We start from the raw sequence: 17,072 nt of genomic DNA, 5'->3' as shown, positions 1-17,072 counted from the left end.
CTTTCTGCATGTTATTTCCCTTCACATGCATTTGATTTCTAAGACTCCTCCCCCCTTGTTCTGTTTTCCTTTAGTTGAGGTTAAAGATTAATCTACTATTGTTTCATCATAACTCACTCTGCTGGGGGAAAATGGTAGTTTGGAGCAATTGGTGATAGAAGATATTTAGGATGTTTACATGACAACATAGTATACTTTGTACAATAATGTACAAAAAATCTTTGCTGTTTTGAATAGTCTTACAGGTAGGCAACAGTGTTGTCAAAATACAACAACCACTAATAAAGGTGTATTATGTATGTCAGACCAGTAGCTGGCAATGTCACTGGCAGTGTAAAGAAATGAGTTTCAAAAGTTAGCATTTTCTGGCCCTCAGCATGCACTTGTTATTTAAATGAATGGACAAAATGCACAGAAGATTTCTGATTTTAGTCTTGTAAATGCACAATGTACAATTCCACACTTTTGACTAAGTTATAAACATAATATTAAAGGAACACTATGTAAGAAGATTTTTCATTAAAATCTCCAAAAACCATTGGTATGCTGATTTATTTACTTATACACTCACTGGCCACTTTATTAGGTACACCTGTCCAACTGCTTGTTAAGGCAAATTTTTTAATCAGAAAATCACATGGCAGCAACTCAATGCAACTAGGTATGTAGACGAGGTCAAGACGATCTGCTGCAGTTCACCTAATGGTGATTTAGGTGACTGAACGTGGCATAGTTGTTGGTGCCAGATGGGCTGAACGGAGTATTTCAGAAACTGCTGATCTGCTGGGATTTTCACGCACAACCATCTATAGGATTTACAGAGAATGGTTTGAAAAAGAGAAAATATCCAGCGAGCGGCAGTTCTGTGGGCGCAAATGCCTTGTTGAGGCCAGAGGTCAGTGGAAAATGGCCAAACTGGTTTGAGCTGATAGAAAGGCAACAGTTACTCAAATAACCACTCGTTACAACCAAGGTATGCAGAAGAGCATCTCTGAACGCAAAACACGTTGAATCTTGAGGCAGATGGGCTACAGCAGTAGAAGACCAAACCGAGTGCCACTTCTGTCAGCTAAGAACAGGAAACTGAGGCTGCAATTCACACAGGCTCACCAAAATTGGACAATAGAAGATTGGAGAAACGTTGTCTGGTCTATTGAGTCTCAATTTCTGCTGCCACATTCGGATGGTAGAGTCAGAATTTGGCATCAACAACATGAAAACATGTATCCATTCTGCCTTCTATCAGCGGTTTAAGTTGGTGTAATGGTGTGGGGGATATTTTCTTGGCACACTTAGGGTCCATTTAGAGCAATTAAGCATCGTGCCAACACCACAGCCTACCTGGGCATTGTTGCTGACCATGCCCATCTCTTTATGATCACTGTGTACTCATCTTCTGACAGCTACTTCAAGCAGGATGATGCATCTGTCATAAAGCACGGATCCTCTCAGAAGGTTTCTTGAACATGACAATGAATTCACTGTACTCAAATGGCCTCCACAGTCACCAGATCGCAATTCATAATTGAGCATAAATGAGCACCTCGCATAATAGATGTGCAGCCAACAAATCTGCTGCAACTGTGTGATGCTATCATGTCAACATGGACTAACATCTCTAAGGAATATTTCCAGTACCTTGTTAAATCAATGCCACAAGGATAAAGGCAGTTCTGAAGGCAAAAGGGAGTCCAACCCGGTATTAGTAAGGTGTACCTAATAAAGTGGCCGGTGAGTGTATTAGCCTTCATACTATTATGATAATGAGTTGAGTACTTTAGTACATCCATGCAAATGATTACTACATGAGTTTCGTTGGATGTAATAAAGACTAAATGTCCATGATTCCAGTCCTGGTATCATCAAAATACACTTGTTTGTTGTGAATGTGCACCCTCTAGTGGGCAAAATGACATCTGTTCTTTTAAAAACTAAAAATAAATAACTGCTAAATTTGAGTCATATCAATACTGTAATGTACTGTATGCAGTAGGCCGTGAGAATTCTGTTAGAATTTTATGTGAACCTCTTCCCGTATCCTGGGACAGGTACAGTTCTGATTCCTGGCACCTCTCAGCTCACAGCTCGAGATATGCGTCACAGACTGATAACGTCTGGGGCCAAGTGTGTGATCACAGATGAAACTCTGGCTCCACTGTTGGACACTGTAGCCTCAGACTGCCCTTCCATTTCCACCAAGCTGCTGCTGTCCCACAAGCCCATGGACGGCTGGGGCAACCTGACAGAGCTCATGGGGTGAGTGGAGAACAAGGGAGGGAATGGCATGTACAGGGGGCACTTAAAAATTATAATAATAAAAATATATATTTAAAGGGACAGTTCACTTAAAAAGATAATCAAAGGAACACAAAGGAAATTGACTCATTTTACAGCTCCCCTACATTTAAAGGTATTTCAGTTTTACCATTTTTTAATTCATTCAGCCAATCTCTGGTGGGTCTTGTGGGAGCAATTTTATCTTAGCATAAATAATTTACTTGAAATGGACCACTAGCATATCCCTAAAAAAAAATGTGTATATATATATTATAATTTTCCCATTTAAAGCTCGACTCTTCTATAGTTACATCATGTATCAAGGCAGATAAAAAGTTGCCATTTTGTAGGGCCATATGGTTTGGAACTATACTCTCTTTCTGGAATAATAATTAAGGAACTTTGCAGGTGCACCATGGCTGCAGCAGGCACAATGATATTACGCAGCACCAGAAAATAGTCCAACTAGATAAGTAGGTAGCAGCGCTGCATAAGATCATTGCACCTGCTGCAGCTATAGTCTTAGTACGCAATGTACCTGCAGCAGAGTCACACCTTAAATAGGAAAATTATCACAACTTTTTATTTGAGTGAAATGCTAAAGGTCTAATCTGATTCAATGATTTATGCTAAGCTAAGCTAAAAGTGCAAAAAAAGGTTAAAAAAAATCAACTCACGGGGAGTTGTAAAATTTGCATTTTTGAAAAAAAAAAAAGCAGTGTCCCTTTACACCTCAAGTTGTTTCTCAAGAGATTCTCTGCTGAACACAAATTAAGAGATATTTACAGATCTAAATGTAATATAAATGTAAATATCTCAATTTGTGTTCAGCAGAGAATTCTTGAGAAACAACCTGAGGTGTAAAGGGACACTTTTTTTGCAAATATGCAAATTTTACAACTCCCCTAGAGTTGAGTTTATTTTTTCTTTTACCCTTTTTTGCACTTTTAGCTTTACTTAGCATAAATCTTTGAATCAGATTAGATCATTTGTATTTTGCTCAAAAAAAAAAAAAGTTGTGTACTAAGACCATAGCTGCAGTAGGTAACCAAGAGTTGCTGGTCTCCAAAACTTCTATACTATTGCTACCAACTTTCTTAAAATTGTAAAATGTTTTAGAAATAAAGATTTTGAACAACTTGACAGCAAGTAAACAATTACAGAATTATTTTTGAATATATATAAAGCTTTAGTGAGTAAATTAAGATGTTATGTTTGTGTTGCAGAAGAGTATCAGATGACCATGTTTGTGTGGACACCAGCAGTGAGGAGCCCATGACCATCTTCTTCACCAGTGGCACAACGGGCTCCCCAAAAATGACCCAACACAGCCACTGTAGTTTTGGTTTGGGGCTCACCGTGAACGGCAGGTGTGTGCCATCATAGACAAGTATCATTTTTATGGTTGTAAATATATACAGCTGAAGGTGCTTTCAAGTTTAATAAACATAATAGTGTATTCTACAGTTCAAAGACTGGGGTCAGATATTTCAAGAAATGTATTATTTATTCAGTAAAGGGGACATTAAACTGATCTAATGTGAAAAATGCATTTATAATGTGACATAATTGTTGGCGTTGGCAAAGTGAGCTTAACGTGCTGCAATTAAAGAAAACACATTAATAAAATTAGCAAAATATCCTCAATGGTCTGACAAACCAATTGCGAATCCTTAACGCAAACACATAAAAGTGCTTCATTTTCTCACTACACATGCAAATAGCAGGGAACACAACGGAAATGTTTCAAGGGGACCCTAAAATGTGAAGGACCCAGCTATTTAGATTATGCTTATTCAGGCTAATAAATAAATACAAAACACAAGGAAATTGTGTAATCAGGATGTTAAAATAAACCAAAAAAAAAAAAAAAAACTCACTTTTCAAAGATCACCTACAACTTCACTGAGCAATAGTCATGGACTCACGGCACAATAAACAAAAGGATCATGCAAAAACTGCTTTTCTTAGATTTTTTTTGTCTTGTTTCTTGTTTTTTGTCTAGCTGCACATAATGAAAGTGAGATTTATGAAAAAATTATGTGATTTCCTTCAAGTGAAAAATGAGCACATATTGCTTTGCATCTTATTAAAACAACCAAGCCTTAAAATGACATTCTGGACCACCCCTTTAATGAAAAACTCACTTAATATTGGCATATTATTTCTGAAAACAAGATGATATGTTTTGCTTGTCTAGAAAATAGTTCTTGAAATGAGAATTTTCACATATTTGGACTCCATTTTTTGCTGTGTAAAAATTAAACTTTGCCATCGCTGGAACAAATGACATTTTAAACAATATTGTATTTTAAATTTTTTTAAAACGCAGCTCTGAAAAGCAAACAATTTCTTCCAAAGACATTATCCTACCAAATCTTCAGAGCCCAAACTTATAACGGTAGCATGTAATGTATGCATTTGATCTGTGTGAATTGTTCAGGTACTGGCTGGATCTGACTGAGCAGGATGTATTCTGGAACACCTCTGACACGGGCTGGGCGAAATCAGCGTGGAGCAGTGTGTTTGCTCCGTGGATTCAGGGAGCTTGTGTGTTTGTTCACCACATGCCACGCTTTGACACAAACACAGTTCTTAAGGTACTGAAATAAACACGTCAATTCTTGACAGCAGTGCTTTGCTTAATCACTGACTTTTACAAATAAAAATATATGTAACGGCCTGCTTTATGTACAGGATTGTTTTAAAGTCTGGGTTGGTAATATTTCTAAAATATTTTTCAGAGAGTCTCATATGAACAATGCTTCATTTATTTAATTATTGCTTCATATTGTTACAATTTAAACATAGTTTGCTATTTGTATACATTTGAAATTTTAATTTTATTCCTGTGATGACAATGCAAAAATTTCAGCATCGTTACACCAGTCTTCAGTGTATCGATCATTCAGAAATCTTTTGATTTGTTGTGATTTGCTGCTCAATAGTTTGCATTATCAGCATTAAAAACTACTGTGCTGCTTTACATATGTGAAAATCAGGCTTTTAAAATGTAAAATAATGTAAAGCCAAAATTAATGTATACCGTTAAGAGAAAACCTTGAAAAGTGTTTTAAAATATGGAATCCTTTTGTAGTATTTCTGAAGCAAGCTGATACGAACCTTCTGTCCATATAACTTGTATGTTGTTATAACCTGCCATTAGTTTTGATACCTTTATATCGGATGTGTATATACATACATGCATTTATTTATCTGTATACTTGTATTTTTTATCATTTTATTTATTTATTTATTTATTTATTTTTGTTTTGTATATTTGTTTTGTTTACTACGTGTTAAAGTTCCTAAAAATTAATAAAGACGGCATTAAAAAAGGAAAAACATTAAATGGAAATTGAAACACTTTGTGACCTAATGAATGTGTTACTTTTGATCAGTTTATTACATCCTTTCAGAAAAAAAGCATTCATTTTCAATAAAAAACTAAAAAAAACAAATCATACTGAGCCTAAACTTTTGAACAGTAGTGTATGCATTATTAGTTTTAGAGCATTCACTAAAACAAAAGCTTTCTGCTGCCACTCATGCTTTTTCTCCTCACAGACTCTGAGCCACTATCCCATCACCACCTTCTGCACAGCACCGACCGCCTATCGAATGCTTGTACAGGATGACTTGTCTAAGTATGGACTGTCTCTAATGTGATGTGACTAAAATTCACATTAACTCAAATTAACTCTAAATTTACTACCTATTGTCCCGCCTTTTTCCTATGTTACAAAATATTATATTATATATTATATTGTATATAATATTATAGATATTTTCTTAGTAATATTTAAAGTCCAAATGAACCGAAAGTTGCTGAGATTTTTATGTCAGTATGTTGATGTACTTCCAACTGAAACGGAATACGAGTAGGAGGCGGTGCATCATTGCACCCTCTTTGACTGAAGATTATCAAAACAAACATCGTTTTATTTGATTAACTTGCACAGATGAATTGTCCACCTGAAGGATAACAATATGCGCTAGCAAAATAGTTAATTGTAAATTTTGATTTTCCACAGACATCCCCGCATCCATATATTGCTGCAGAAATAATTAAGATTTTAAGGCTATTCAAGATATGCTATAAGTAGTTTGTTAATGCCTTCAAACTTTTACTTTTGGGCAGCACTGTGTCTCAGTGGTTAGCACTGTCACCTCACAGCAAGAAGGTCGCTGGTTCAAGTCCCGGCTGAGCCAGTTGGCATTTCTGACGGTCACAGCTTCCGGTTCACGCAGACTTTAAATGGTTAAAAAAAAATGCAGGTTCATTGTATCCTAAATACCTGAAAGTACAATCTGTGACAATCAGCCAAATGCAAAGCTACTGCCATCATTTATGCTAAGCGTCATCATAGGATATAGAACAGTGGTACTCAAACTTTTTTCATCAAGTACCACCTCAGAAAAAAATTCTCTCTCCAAGTACCACCAAAATGAGCAGTATTGAAATTCAGTAGTGTAGTAGACCCAGTAAAGCAGCTACAACTCTGCACAGTTAAAAAAACCGTGGCAGATTACCTCAGAAATATAGGCTATATGTCATATATGGCATATTATATACATCATTTTTGATAAATTTTTAAATGTATTTAGCATGTACATGACATATTTCATTCCTCCACGTACCACTAGAAGGAAGCCCGCGTACCACTAGTGGTACACGTACCACAGTTTGAGAACCACTGATATAGAAGAATAATAGATCAATTTTATTATTTCTCTGTTTTATGAAGGTGCAATTTTTGAACAGAATTTGTAATCACATGCTTGCACATCCTGAACTGGATCAGCCCAGCTTATCTTAATCTAATCCTCATTTTTGTGATTTTTACCAGGTATAAATTCCAGGCTCTTGAACACTGTCTGTGTGCCGGAGAGCCCATTAACCCTGAGGTCATGTGCAAATGGAAAGAGCTCACTGGACTGGACATCTACGAGGGATACGGACAGACTGAGACTGTAAATAAAGCATTTAAACAGTCTCAAACTATTATGTTCAATCTGGTTTGTGTGCCATAAATATAGGCATGGGTGAAAAGTGGTTTTAAATTAGCATTTTATATAATATATATATGTATATATATATATATATATATATATATATATATATATATATATATATATATATATATATATATATATATATATATTTTTTTTTTTTTTTTTTTTTTATTGTACAATAACTCAAAATCAAAGTAATTATTTTATTTATCACTCAGGTTTTAATAGCGGGCACATTCAAAGGCATGAAGATCAAACCAGGATCTTTTGGAAAAGCATCACCAGGATATGACGTGCAGGTCCAAAGTTTAAGCTAGACATAATAAAAAAAATCATTGACTGCTTGTAACGTAAAGATGTGTTCAAGTTGTCTTATAATTTGAGTTGATTCAACTTAAATCAAGTCAAGTAAAAAAAAAGCTGTGCTAAAAGTTGCCTTACAATTTAAGTTACAAGTTTTTTGAAGTTGGGCTGCTAATAGTAATTCTGGACTGTTCTGGTTTAAGGTGGTGGATGAAAATGGCTCTGTTGTGCCACAAGGACAAGAGGGAGACCTCGGCATCCGAGTAAAACCAGAGAGACCCTTCTCTCTTTTTACAGAGTATACGGTACATTTAATGCTTCTTCACTATCTGTATCTGTCTTCTTTACTATATTACTACTGAAAGATTCTACATTTCTTAAAATATATAAATTATGTTTCACACCGTAAGATGCTTCTGACAGTATCACTTATTCAAATTAATGCAAATTACAAGTTCTAGGCACATCAGGTCTGACTTCCTATGTGTGAAATACAGCATCATGTCTCCATTGTAATGCGTATTGTCAATTTCAGTGTCTTTTGTCTAACAATTGGCCGGGTGATACTTTCAGGCAAGGCCCAGAAAACAAGACTAAACTGTAATGGCAGTTTCTGTTTCAACTAATAAGCACTGCCCACTCAATTGTGTATTAAACTGCGAGCCAGCTGCAGTAGTCGAAAACATTTTCGATGAACGCCACAGCCAGTCCTTATTAAAGGATTCTGCTTTCAAGATATACAAAAATCTTCCTGGTTTTGTCTCTTCTTCAAATTCACAACACAAAACTAATAATCGACAACTGTTAAGGAATCCCACCTTCAATAAGCGTGTTGGTTTGGAAAGCTGTTTTTAAAGCATATTGCCATATCCACTTAAGATGTAAATTAAGTCCATGTGAAATCATAATTTATAAGGTTTATTCTGCTAGAGCACTTGGTTATACTTTAGGTGAATAAATGCAGTTAATCTACTGGGGAGAAATGTAATGTAATGTAATGTATTCATATAGCGCATTTATTGTGTATGGTCAAACACCCAAAGCGCTTTACAATCATGAGGGGGTCTCTCCACACCACCACCAGTGTGCAGCATCCACTTGGATGATGTGATGGCTGCCACAGGACAACGGCGCCAGTGCGCTCACCACACACCAGCTATTGGTGGAGTGGAGAGACAGTGATTGAGCCAATTCGGTGGAAGGGGATGATTGGGAGGCTATGATCGTAAGGGCCGATAGAGGGACTTTGGCCAGGACACCGGGGTTACACCCCTGCTCTTTTCACGAGAAGTGCCATGGGATTTTTAATGACCACAGAGAGTCAGGACCTCGGTTTAACGTCTCATCCGAAAGACGGCGCCCACTGACAGTGTAGTGTCCTCTTCACTTTTACTGGGGCATTAGGACTCACACAGACCACAGGTTGAGCGCCCCCTGCTGGCCTCTTCCAACCACTTCCGACCACTTCCAACTGCAACCTAGTGTTCCCTAGTGGTCTCCCATCCAGGTACTGACCAGGCTCAGCCCTGCTTAGCTTCAGTGAGTAACCGGTCTTGGGCTGCAGGGTGACATGGCAGAAAAAAAAAAGTTTTGTTTTGGTAATCTTCAATCAAAGTCTGAGCATTTGTCCTTTCTGTGCCACGATATTCTTAACCACGCCACTCTCAAATGTTAGGTTGCTATAAAGTAATGACGTGCAAAAAGAAAGCCCCGTCCCCTACACAATATTCCATTTCAGTTAAAAGTACATCAACATTCTGAAATAAACGTCTCCGCAACATCCGGTTAACGTTGATTTGAATCAATCAGGTTTGTCAAGGTAATATAGTAGACAGGTGCAGGATGCTATATTTTGGTTTGTGGATTATTTCCACAATAAAGAGCTTGGATTTAAGATCACTTTGAGCTTGTTTATATTTGCAGTTTTTTTCTGTCAACACTTGTTGTAGAGATAGTTGTTATTCCTCATTTCCTGTACTACACATACAACTCGTAAGGGGGTCGCGCACCGGATGCGTCATGCACATGACAGTTAGAAGTATCGCACACCAGTTGTGCACATTCGAATGGTATTTAATATGAAACCCTTCAGATGGCGCGGCAGAAATATAAACAGTATCCAGAGTCGTAGCTGGGTGCCGCAGACAGCCGCCAACTTGCAGCACCATTGTGAGTACACTGATAGAAATCTGTTTAGAATTCTAAAATGCAGGCATCCGGTGTGCAACAACCTTTAGTTTAGTTTTGTAAAGAAATGCAAAAGTTAACAACTAAATTATTTGAATGTGAATCTAAATTCATCCTAAAGGGGGAGCCAGTGCGCACGGCAGAATGTTTCCGTGGCGATTTCTACCTGACAGGTGACCGGGGAATGATGGACGATGAAGGATATTTGTGGTTCATCGGCAGATCTGATGACGTCATCTTGTCTGCAGGGTACAGAATTCGGCTTTGATCATGATGATGTCAAATTTTAAATAAACATATATCATATAATAGTCTAACAAGTGTTTCTAGAAGTAAAAATTGTATTAATATGAATCTTTAGGGATTTTAAAGGCTAAACATTAAAAAAAAATCTGTGGTGAGCTCAGTTTTTTAACCGATAATATATTTTTTTAATAATCCTGTTTGTAAGAGTCTAAATTATCTTATGCATATGTTTATATGGTCTTTTTAATCAAAGAAGGCTCACACAAATTCCAAAAGGCAGATACTGATTAGATCAGGTCCTGGTGTGTGGACTTTGGGGGTTTTACAATGTGGTTACATGTTAATTAGTCAGTTTGAATGTCTCAGTATTTAAGCTTTGGTCACATTTGGTCAAGAAAGAGACAAAATAGGTGGTAAACTGCTCTGGTTTTTCTCCATCTCTGGGCTTTCCTGCTCTGCTCCTCTGAAGTCTATCTTCTCTGACTCTACTGCAATCAGGCTAACTTCTGGGTCTCATACCTCTGGTAACTTTATTTTTTTACATTTAAGCTGGGTGCAATTTATATCATATGTTTTATCATCATTTCATATTATCATTTTATAGTTATTTGTTATTAATTCCGTTGTAACCATAGAGAATTATTGTAAATTAAATCATCTCATTTTCAAGTATGTGAGAATTACTTTTGATTTAACATCAACATTTAATTGCTCCATATTGCAATACACTATAATCACACAATATCACCGCTCTCCCACATTTTAGGCTATTAACACTGCCCTTATTTCAGTTTTTGGTGTAAGATTGCAGAAGAATGGTTTGACTAGAAAGTAGTTTTTTTTCTCTCCAATCAGAGTTACGGTGGGCAAATGCACCAAAAGATATGTTTAGAGCACTCCATATATAATTTGGTCTTCCTACACCAGAGGTACTCAACCTTGTTCCTGGAGATCTACTTTCTTGCAGATTTTAGTTGTAACCCATAACAAACACACCTGCCTGTAATTATCAAGTGCTGTTCATGCTCTAATTAATTGGCTCATGTGTGTTTGATCAGGGTTAGAGCTGAATTCTGTAGGAGGGTAGATCTCCAGAAACAGAGTTGAGCACTCCTGCTCTACACTCATAAATGCTTAATTACTGTATATGTTTTGCAATTTTGTTCTGTCCCTTTAAATAATTCAATATAAATCATTAGGTAAACAGACTTTTGTTTGACCTTTTCTGTTATTTGTCCTATTCTCAAAAATTTCTTTCATACAAATTTAAGTTTGTTCTAAGTTCTTATAATGTTCCAACAAAGGCTTTTTTAATATCATAATGGGAAAAATTCAAGGAAAAAATATGCTTTTGAACATTTGTATTATATGTCTGTGTGTGTGTGTGTGTGTGTGTGTGTGTGTGTGTGTGTGTGTTTTTAGGTACCGTATTGGTCCATTTGAGGTGGAAAATGCCCTGATAGAGCATCCAGCTGTAGCTGAATCAGCCGTAGTCAGCAGCCCTGATCCTGTTCGAGGAGAGGTAACGTTGTGCATTCTGGGATTGCCTTCTTTATGAAGGATACAAGTATGACCTTAAAACTGGGTGAAAAATAAGTACTTGGAAGCCAGCAGCACCATTATTATCAGAGCACCCTGTTTATACACCTCCTACAAAGATGCATTTCCTTTAATCCTATCATAAGTGGACAAAAAATAGAAGCATAATAGAAAGGTTTAAAACATTTTGACCTCATGCACTTTCAGAGTTAGTCAAAAAGAGGCGGTTAATAACAAGTGAGAACAGGGTCTAAGTAGGCAGATTCTGTATTTACTAGGAGTGACACTACACAGGAGTCACGGTTAAGTACGTATCTCTGTGATGGGTAGGGCCAGACGGAATCTGCAGACTTTTTTTTTTCCATTTCTGCAGAGAATTTTGGTAAAACTCTGCGGATTTCTGCGGAATTATTTTAGGAGTATCATAACTTAAACCTTAACATATAAAATAATAAAATAAAACATTTTTTTTTTTACTTTTTTAATGTTTAAAATGCAAATCCAATTAGATTCACTTTATTTGGTAAATAAAGCAAGTCTTCTATATAATAAATCTACTAAAAGACTTACTTTACAAACTGCATTGTACAGAAATCAGATGAACATTTTCATATTAGTCAATAATATTACAGCAATTAATTTAAAAACTGAATAAATATAGATATTACACACATTTACTCAAGTAAATAAACAGATTTAATGATGGTCTAAAAATCTGCGGAAAATCTGCAGAATTCTACGCGCGCAGATTCTGTGTGGGCCTAGTGATGGGGGTACTAGTTTGGTACAGGTACAAAAGGAATAAGCAACACATCTCCAGTACTTGCTTTCTCAGTTTATTTTGAACAAGCAGTGTTAAGCGTTTTGTCACAATCAGCTACAGAACTGAAGAGTGTCTTGTGATGCAAAATACCGGGAAAATGATTGATAAATTTAACAGTGATGAGGCAAAGGCTAAATTAAAGATTCATTAAGCTTCAAATCCACAATCTCTTTTAATGAAAATGCAGCTGTGTGTCATAACAGTGGACAAAAACTGTTTAATATTATGTGTGTGTGTGTGTGTGTGTGTGTGTAAGGCACTCACAGACTGACTTTTGAGCTTACAAGATAAGACAATATCTCATATTTAGTATTTACTAGAGGTAAAACTGAAGTCATCATTACATTTGTATATTGTGTAAATTTGAGTGTTTTTGTAAGGAGTTTGCTTGATGTTTTAGGTGGTGAAGGCTTTTGTTGTGCTGACAGCAGATTTTAAATCAAGAGCCCATAAGGAACTGATCAAGGAACTGCAAACACATGTAAAGAGCATCACGGCTCCTTACAAATATCCACGCAAGGTAGATTACCCACTTATTACTTTCAATTTGATTAGGTTGAAGGGATTCTGTTGGAGCCATTTGTTCACTTTATTTAATGCCCAAACTAGGGCCCACAGGCCAAAGTCGGCCCGTAGTAACCTTTTAATTTGGCCCCCCATGCCGTCTGAAAATGGTTTAGAGATTGTTCTTTCACATTTAATGTAATCTTCTATTTGTTTTTTTAACTGTTAAGCTACAAATAAACTATCTAAAATTTAATGTTTCAATGTAAATGGTGTAAATTAATCAGATTTAGTTTAAATGTACATACGATGGTTTGAATCAAGGCAAAGGAAGATTCTGCTTGACTAGTGTATTCAGCATTGAACTCTACTATGTTATAAGTTTAATTGTTTTAATTGCAGTAGGTCGTAATTTAAAAAGTTATACTGCATTAGTTAATATCACTCAAAGTAAAGTTTTTTATTTATTTTTAAATATTATGAAGTGAACTTGGAAATTACCCATAGCAATTTTAATGTAAAATAGTTTGGTATATTTACCTTTGGCCCACAGCTATCAATGATATTTGGTTTTTGGCCCTTTTATACGGACAAGCTTGAGCACCCCTGATTTAAAGCTTTATATTGTTAATCATGATCTTTCTGATTCTCTTTTAATTCATCATTTTGTTTACTTTTTTTCAGATTGAGTTTGTGGATCAGCTGCCCAAGACAGTAAGTGGGAAAATAAGACGAGTGGAGTTAAGAAAGAAGGAATGGGGACAGCAAACCAGCTAAATCTGGAACTAAGAAATCAAATGTAAAAATAGCATTCCACCTCTTCACATGCTACATTCACAAGTGTCTTCCCACGTTTTTTGGAGATGCATGAAGAAGAGATTAATATGAAATGATTTTCAATATTTCAGCTCGCCAGCAGATGGCAGCACTTCATAATGTCTTCATTCAACGTATGAACTCACCGGCCACTTAATTAGGTACTCCTTAGTAGGCTGGACCCTCTTTTGCCCTCAGAACTGCCTTAATCCTTTGTGGTATAGATTCAACAGGGTATAGGAAAATTCCTCATTTTAGATTTTGACATGATAGCGTCACACAGTTGATGCAGATTGTTGGCTGCACATCCATGAAGCGTATCTCCCATTCCACCACATCCCAAAGATGCTCTATTGGATTGTGGTCTGGTGACTGTGGAGGCAGTTTGAATACAGTGAACTCACGGTCATGTTCAAGAAACCTTCTGAGAGGATCCGCATTTATGACATGGTTCGTTATTCTGCTGGAAGTAGCCATCAGAAGATGGGTACACTGGTCATAAAGATATGGACATGGTCAGCATCAATACTCAGGTAGGCTGTGGTTTTAACACAATGCTCAGTGGGTACAAATGGGCCCAAAGCGTGCCAAGAAAATATCTCCAACACCATTACACCACCACCACCACCACCAGCCTGAACCGTTGATACAAGGCAGAATGGATCTATGCTTAATGCTGTTGATGCCAGATTTTGACCCCACCATCTGATTGTCACATAAGAAACCGAGACTCATCACACCAGACAACGTTTTTCCAATGTTCTATTGTCGAATTTTAGTGAGCCGGTGAGAATTGTAACCTCATTTCCTTAGCATGCATTGAGTTCCTGCCATGTGATTGGCTGATTAGAAATTTTTTACCGAGCAGTTGGACAGGTGTACCTAATAAAGTGGCTGGTGAGTGTATTTTAACAGCTGTTAAATTTACTAACCCACATATAATTCATGTTTGTTTTTTTTACAATCTCTTTATTGTATTTTTTACATCAGTACTAATGATAACTTACATGTGTACTTTTTTCGCTTTTAAACAGTTAACAACATGTTACTATTATATGCATAAGAGAACAAAAACAAAAACAAAATTATAAAAGTGGAAGGAAGAGGCAAAAAAAAAGAAAGGAGGAGAAAAAAAAAAAGTAAATAAGGGGGGATATTTGAGGCATTTCTACTAGGGTTCAATCACTGCTCGCTGGTTAAAGTACTCAACAAATGTATTCCATATTACATGGAAATTCTTTGTTTTATTTTTTAGGGAAAGCCTTAGCTTCTCAAGTTGCAGACAGGACATGACATTTTTTTTATTAACGTGAAGCAACGTGGAGGATCTTTTCTATTCCAATTTTTTAAAACTAATCTTCATGCTAGGGTTATAAATCTGATTACTGTACATTAATTATATGATAATTCTGCATCATCACCGACTCCAAATTTAGCTAAAGTAGGCCCAGGGTATACTTTTTCCTCCACTTCTGATATGAATTTAAAAACTGAAATCCAATAATTAACAATTTTAGAGCAACTAAAATTAAACAACACTAAAAACTAAACAAGCGATGCCTGGGTTTGATTGCATCTATCACACAGTAGGTCTAAGGAAGGGAACATCTTAAAATTCATGTTTAAATAGAGTGACGTTATATTTAGACTTTTATATTGTACATCATATTCTGCACATGCAAATCAAAATGATTTCTTTGTTAAAAGAGTAAGCATTCATCGCCATATTGTTTGGAGTTAATACGTTATTTTATGCGTGTGATTTTACAATATATAAACTTTGATTTATCAGTGCTCATCCTTTTTTTTTTTCTTCAAAAGCATGTTGACAGATGGCTGACACTAATCTGATCTCTGCTGAACGCTGAGAGAGGATTGTAAGGTTATGAATATTTCCGCATTTGTGGAAATTGTCATCCTATGGAGAGAAACGTTGTGACTTTCCAGATGACAAATATGCTGGTAAATTAGTCCTGACCAAAAATGGAGAAAGACGCATCGGTTATAGCAAACACACTGTAAAACAATGCTGTTTCAAGTGGAGCTTTGTCATTCAACGCTACATGTTTGGACATAAAGAGGAACTATATGTTGTGTCGGCGCTACATAAATGAATCATAATTACAAAATCAAATCACAACACTGGACAGCAGAGCAATTTTAAAAACCAATGCATAACTAACATATACTATATGATGCATAACTATACACATGAGACAGGCTATACAGATACTTTTACACGAGACTGAACAGTGTTGTGCAGGATATTGTGCCAGAGAGGTATTTAAGGTTGAATATTGTGCAAAAGAGCTATTTAAGGTTGGCTTATTTTGCAAAAGAATTAAGGGTTGAAGCAAGTAGTGCATCATGACTGTGGTACATTTATAGTAAACATTGTTTTCCTTATCGAGTCTCTAAGATGGAGTTTAGATAAAGTGTCAGGTGCATGAGAGTAAAGAATGTTTCCACAGATGGTTTGTCAAGCCCACTCACCTGAACGAAGCACAATTTGAAATGCACAGTGTTTCCACGAGACAGAGTGATTAAGAAAGTGTCTATAGACCATTTTGAGGGTCCTAATCTATTTTCTGTTTTACATATTTAATTTTCATAGCTTCCAAGGATCCAAAAATGTCCACATATTGATAAATAAGAATATGACAGCTGTTTTAACGTTAAGATACCATTAAATTGTCTCTTGTTACAGTTACAAAATAGTTTGACAACAAGCAGGAAACATTCATGAGCCAATGACATCACTTCATTGAAATGGTCTATAGTGCAAATGTGCAACAAGGTGCAAGAGTCAAAGAGAGTCTCTTTTACAGGGGTGTTAAGCCCCCTCACTTGTATGGGACATACTCAGGAATGGAGGGGGTGAATGAGATTTCAGAGGGGGTAAATTGACTGGAGTTGAGGGCTCTAACAGCTTGTGGAAAGAAGCTGTTGAGAAGTCTAGCCCAATCATTACCAAAGTGGGGGTTGCGGGATAATGACGAGGGGTCGCTTGGTAAATTTACAAAACTCAAATAAATTTTAATAAACTTTTAGAATTACCATATTTTATTCATAACCCACAAAAGATAGTTAGTAGTTACACTAAAGAAATAACAACAACAACATACAAAAAAAATCTATCAGACTTTCAAATTGGTTTTCATTAGATTGAGACCCCTTTGGTGTTTAGTTTAACCACATAGCAATAGCATCAGCTGCAGCAGATTTTACAGGGCCAGGTTAAACTTTCACAACCTCTATGGCATTAAAAGTAAGATGTTTAAAGTGAATTCATTCATTCATTTATTTACTTGTCAGCTTAGTCCCTTTATTAATCTGGGGTCGCCACAGCGGAATGAACCTC

General features: G+C 36.3%; 1 protein-coding gene across 5 annotated transcripts in view; it reads left to right on the top strand.

Moving 5' to 3' along the window:
• Positions 1-15,507, top strand: part of acsm3 (acyl-CoA synthetase medium chain family member 3) — a 19,782-nt gene extending 4,275 nt beyond the window's left edge. For 2 of the 5 annotated variants that reach the window (XR_012383732.1, XR_012383731.1), the window contains exons 3-12: positions 2,049-2,256; positions 3,504-3,647; positions 4,721-4,877; positions 5,845-5,924; positions 7,128-7,251; positions 7,512-7,592; positions 7,800-7,901; positions 11,452-11,551; positions 12,792-12,911; positions 13,580-15,507. Coding sequence is in view for 2 of the 5 variants with exons in the window: in XM_021478255.2 (XP_021333930.2) it covers positions 2,049-2,256; positions 3,504-3,647; positions 4,721-4,877; positions 5,845-5,924; positions 7,128-7,251; positions 7,512-7,592; positions 7,800-7,901; positions 9,905-10,032; positions 11,452-11,551; positions 12,792-12,911; positions 13,580-13,672 (1,337 nt within the window). In the remaining 3 variants the exon portion in view is untranslated. 5 annotated transcript variants of the gene reach the window in all.
• The last annotated feature ends 1,565 nt before the right edge of the window (positions 15,508-17,072 follow it).

This window comes from Danio rerio, chromosome 2 (genome assembly GCF_049306965.1).
Source record: "Danio rerio strain Tuebingen ecotype United States chromosome 2, GRCz12tu, whole genome shotgun sequence".
In the NCBI taxonomy this organism is placed as follows: domain Eukaryota; kingdom Metazoa; phylum Chordata; class Actinopteri; order Cypriniformes; family Danionidae; genus Danio; species Danio rerio.
The sequence above is the reverse complement of the archived record's forward strand: the minus strand, read 5'-3'. Positions and strand labels throughout refer to the sequence as shown.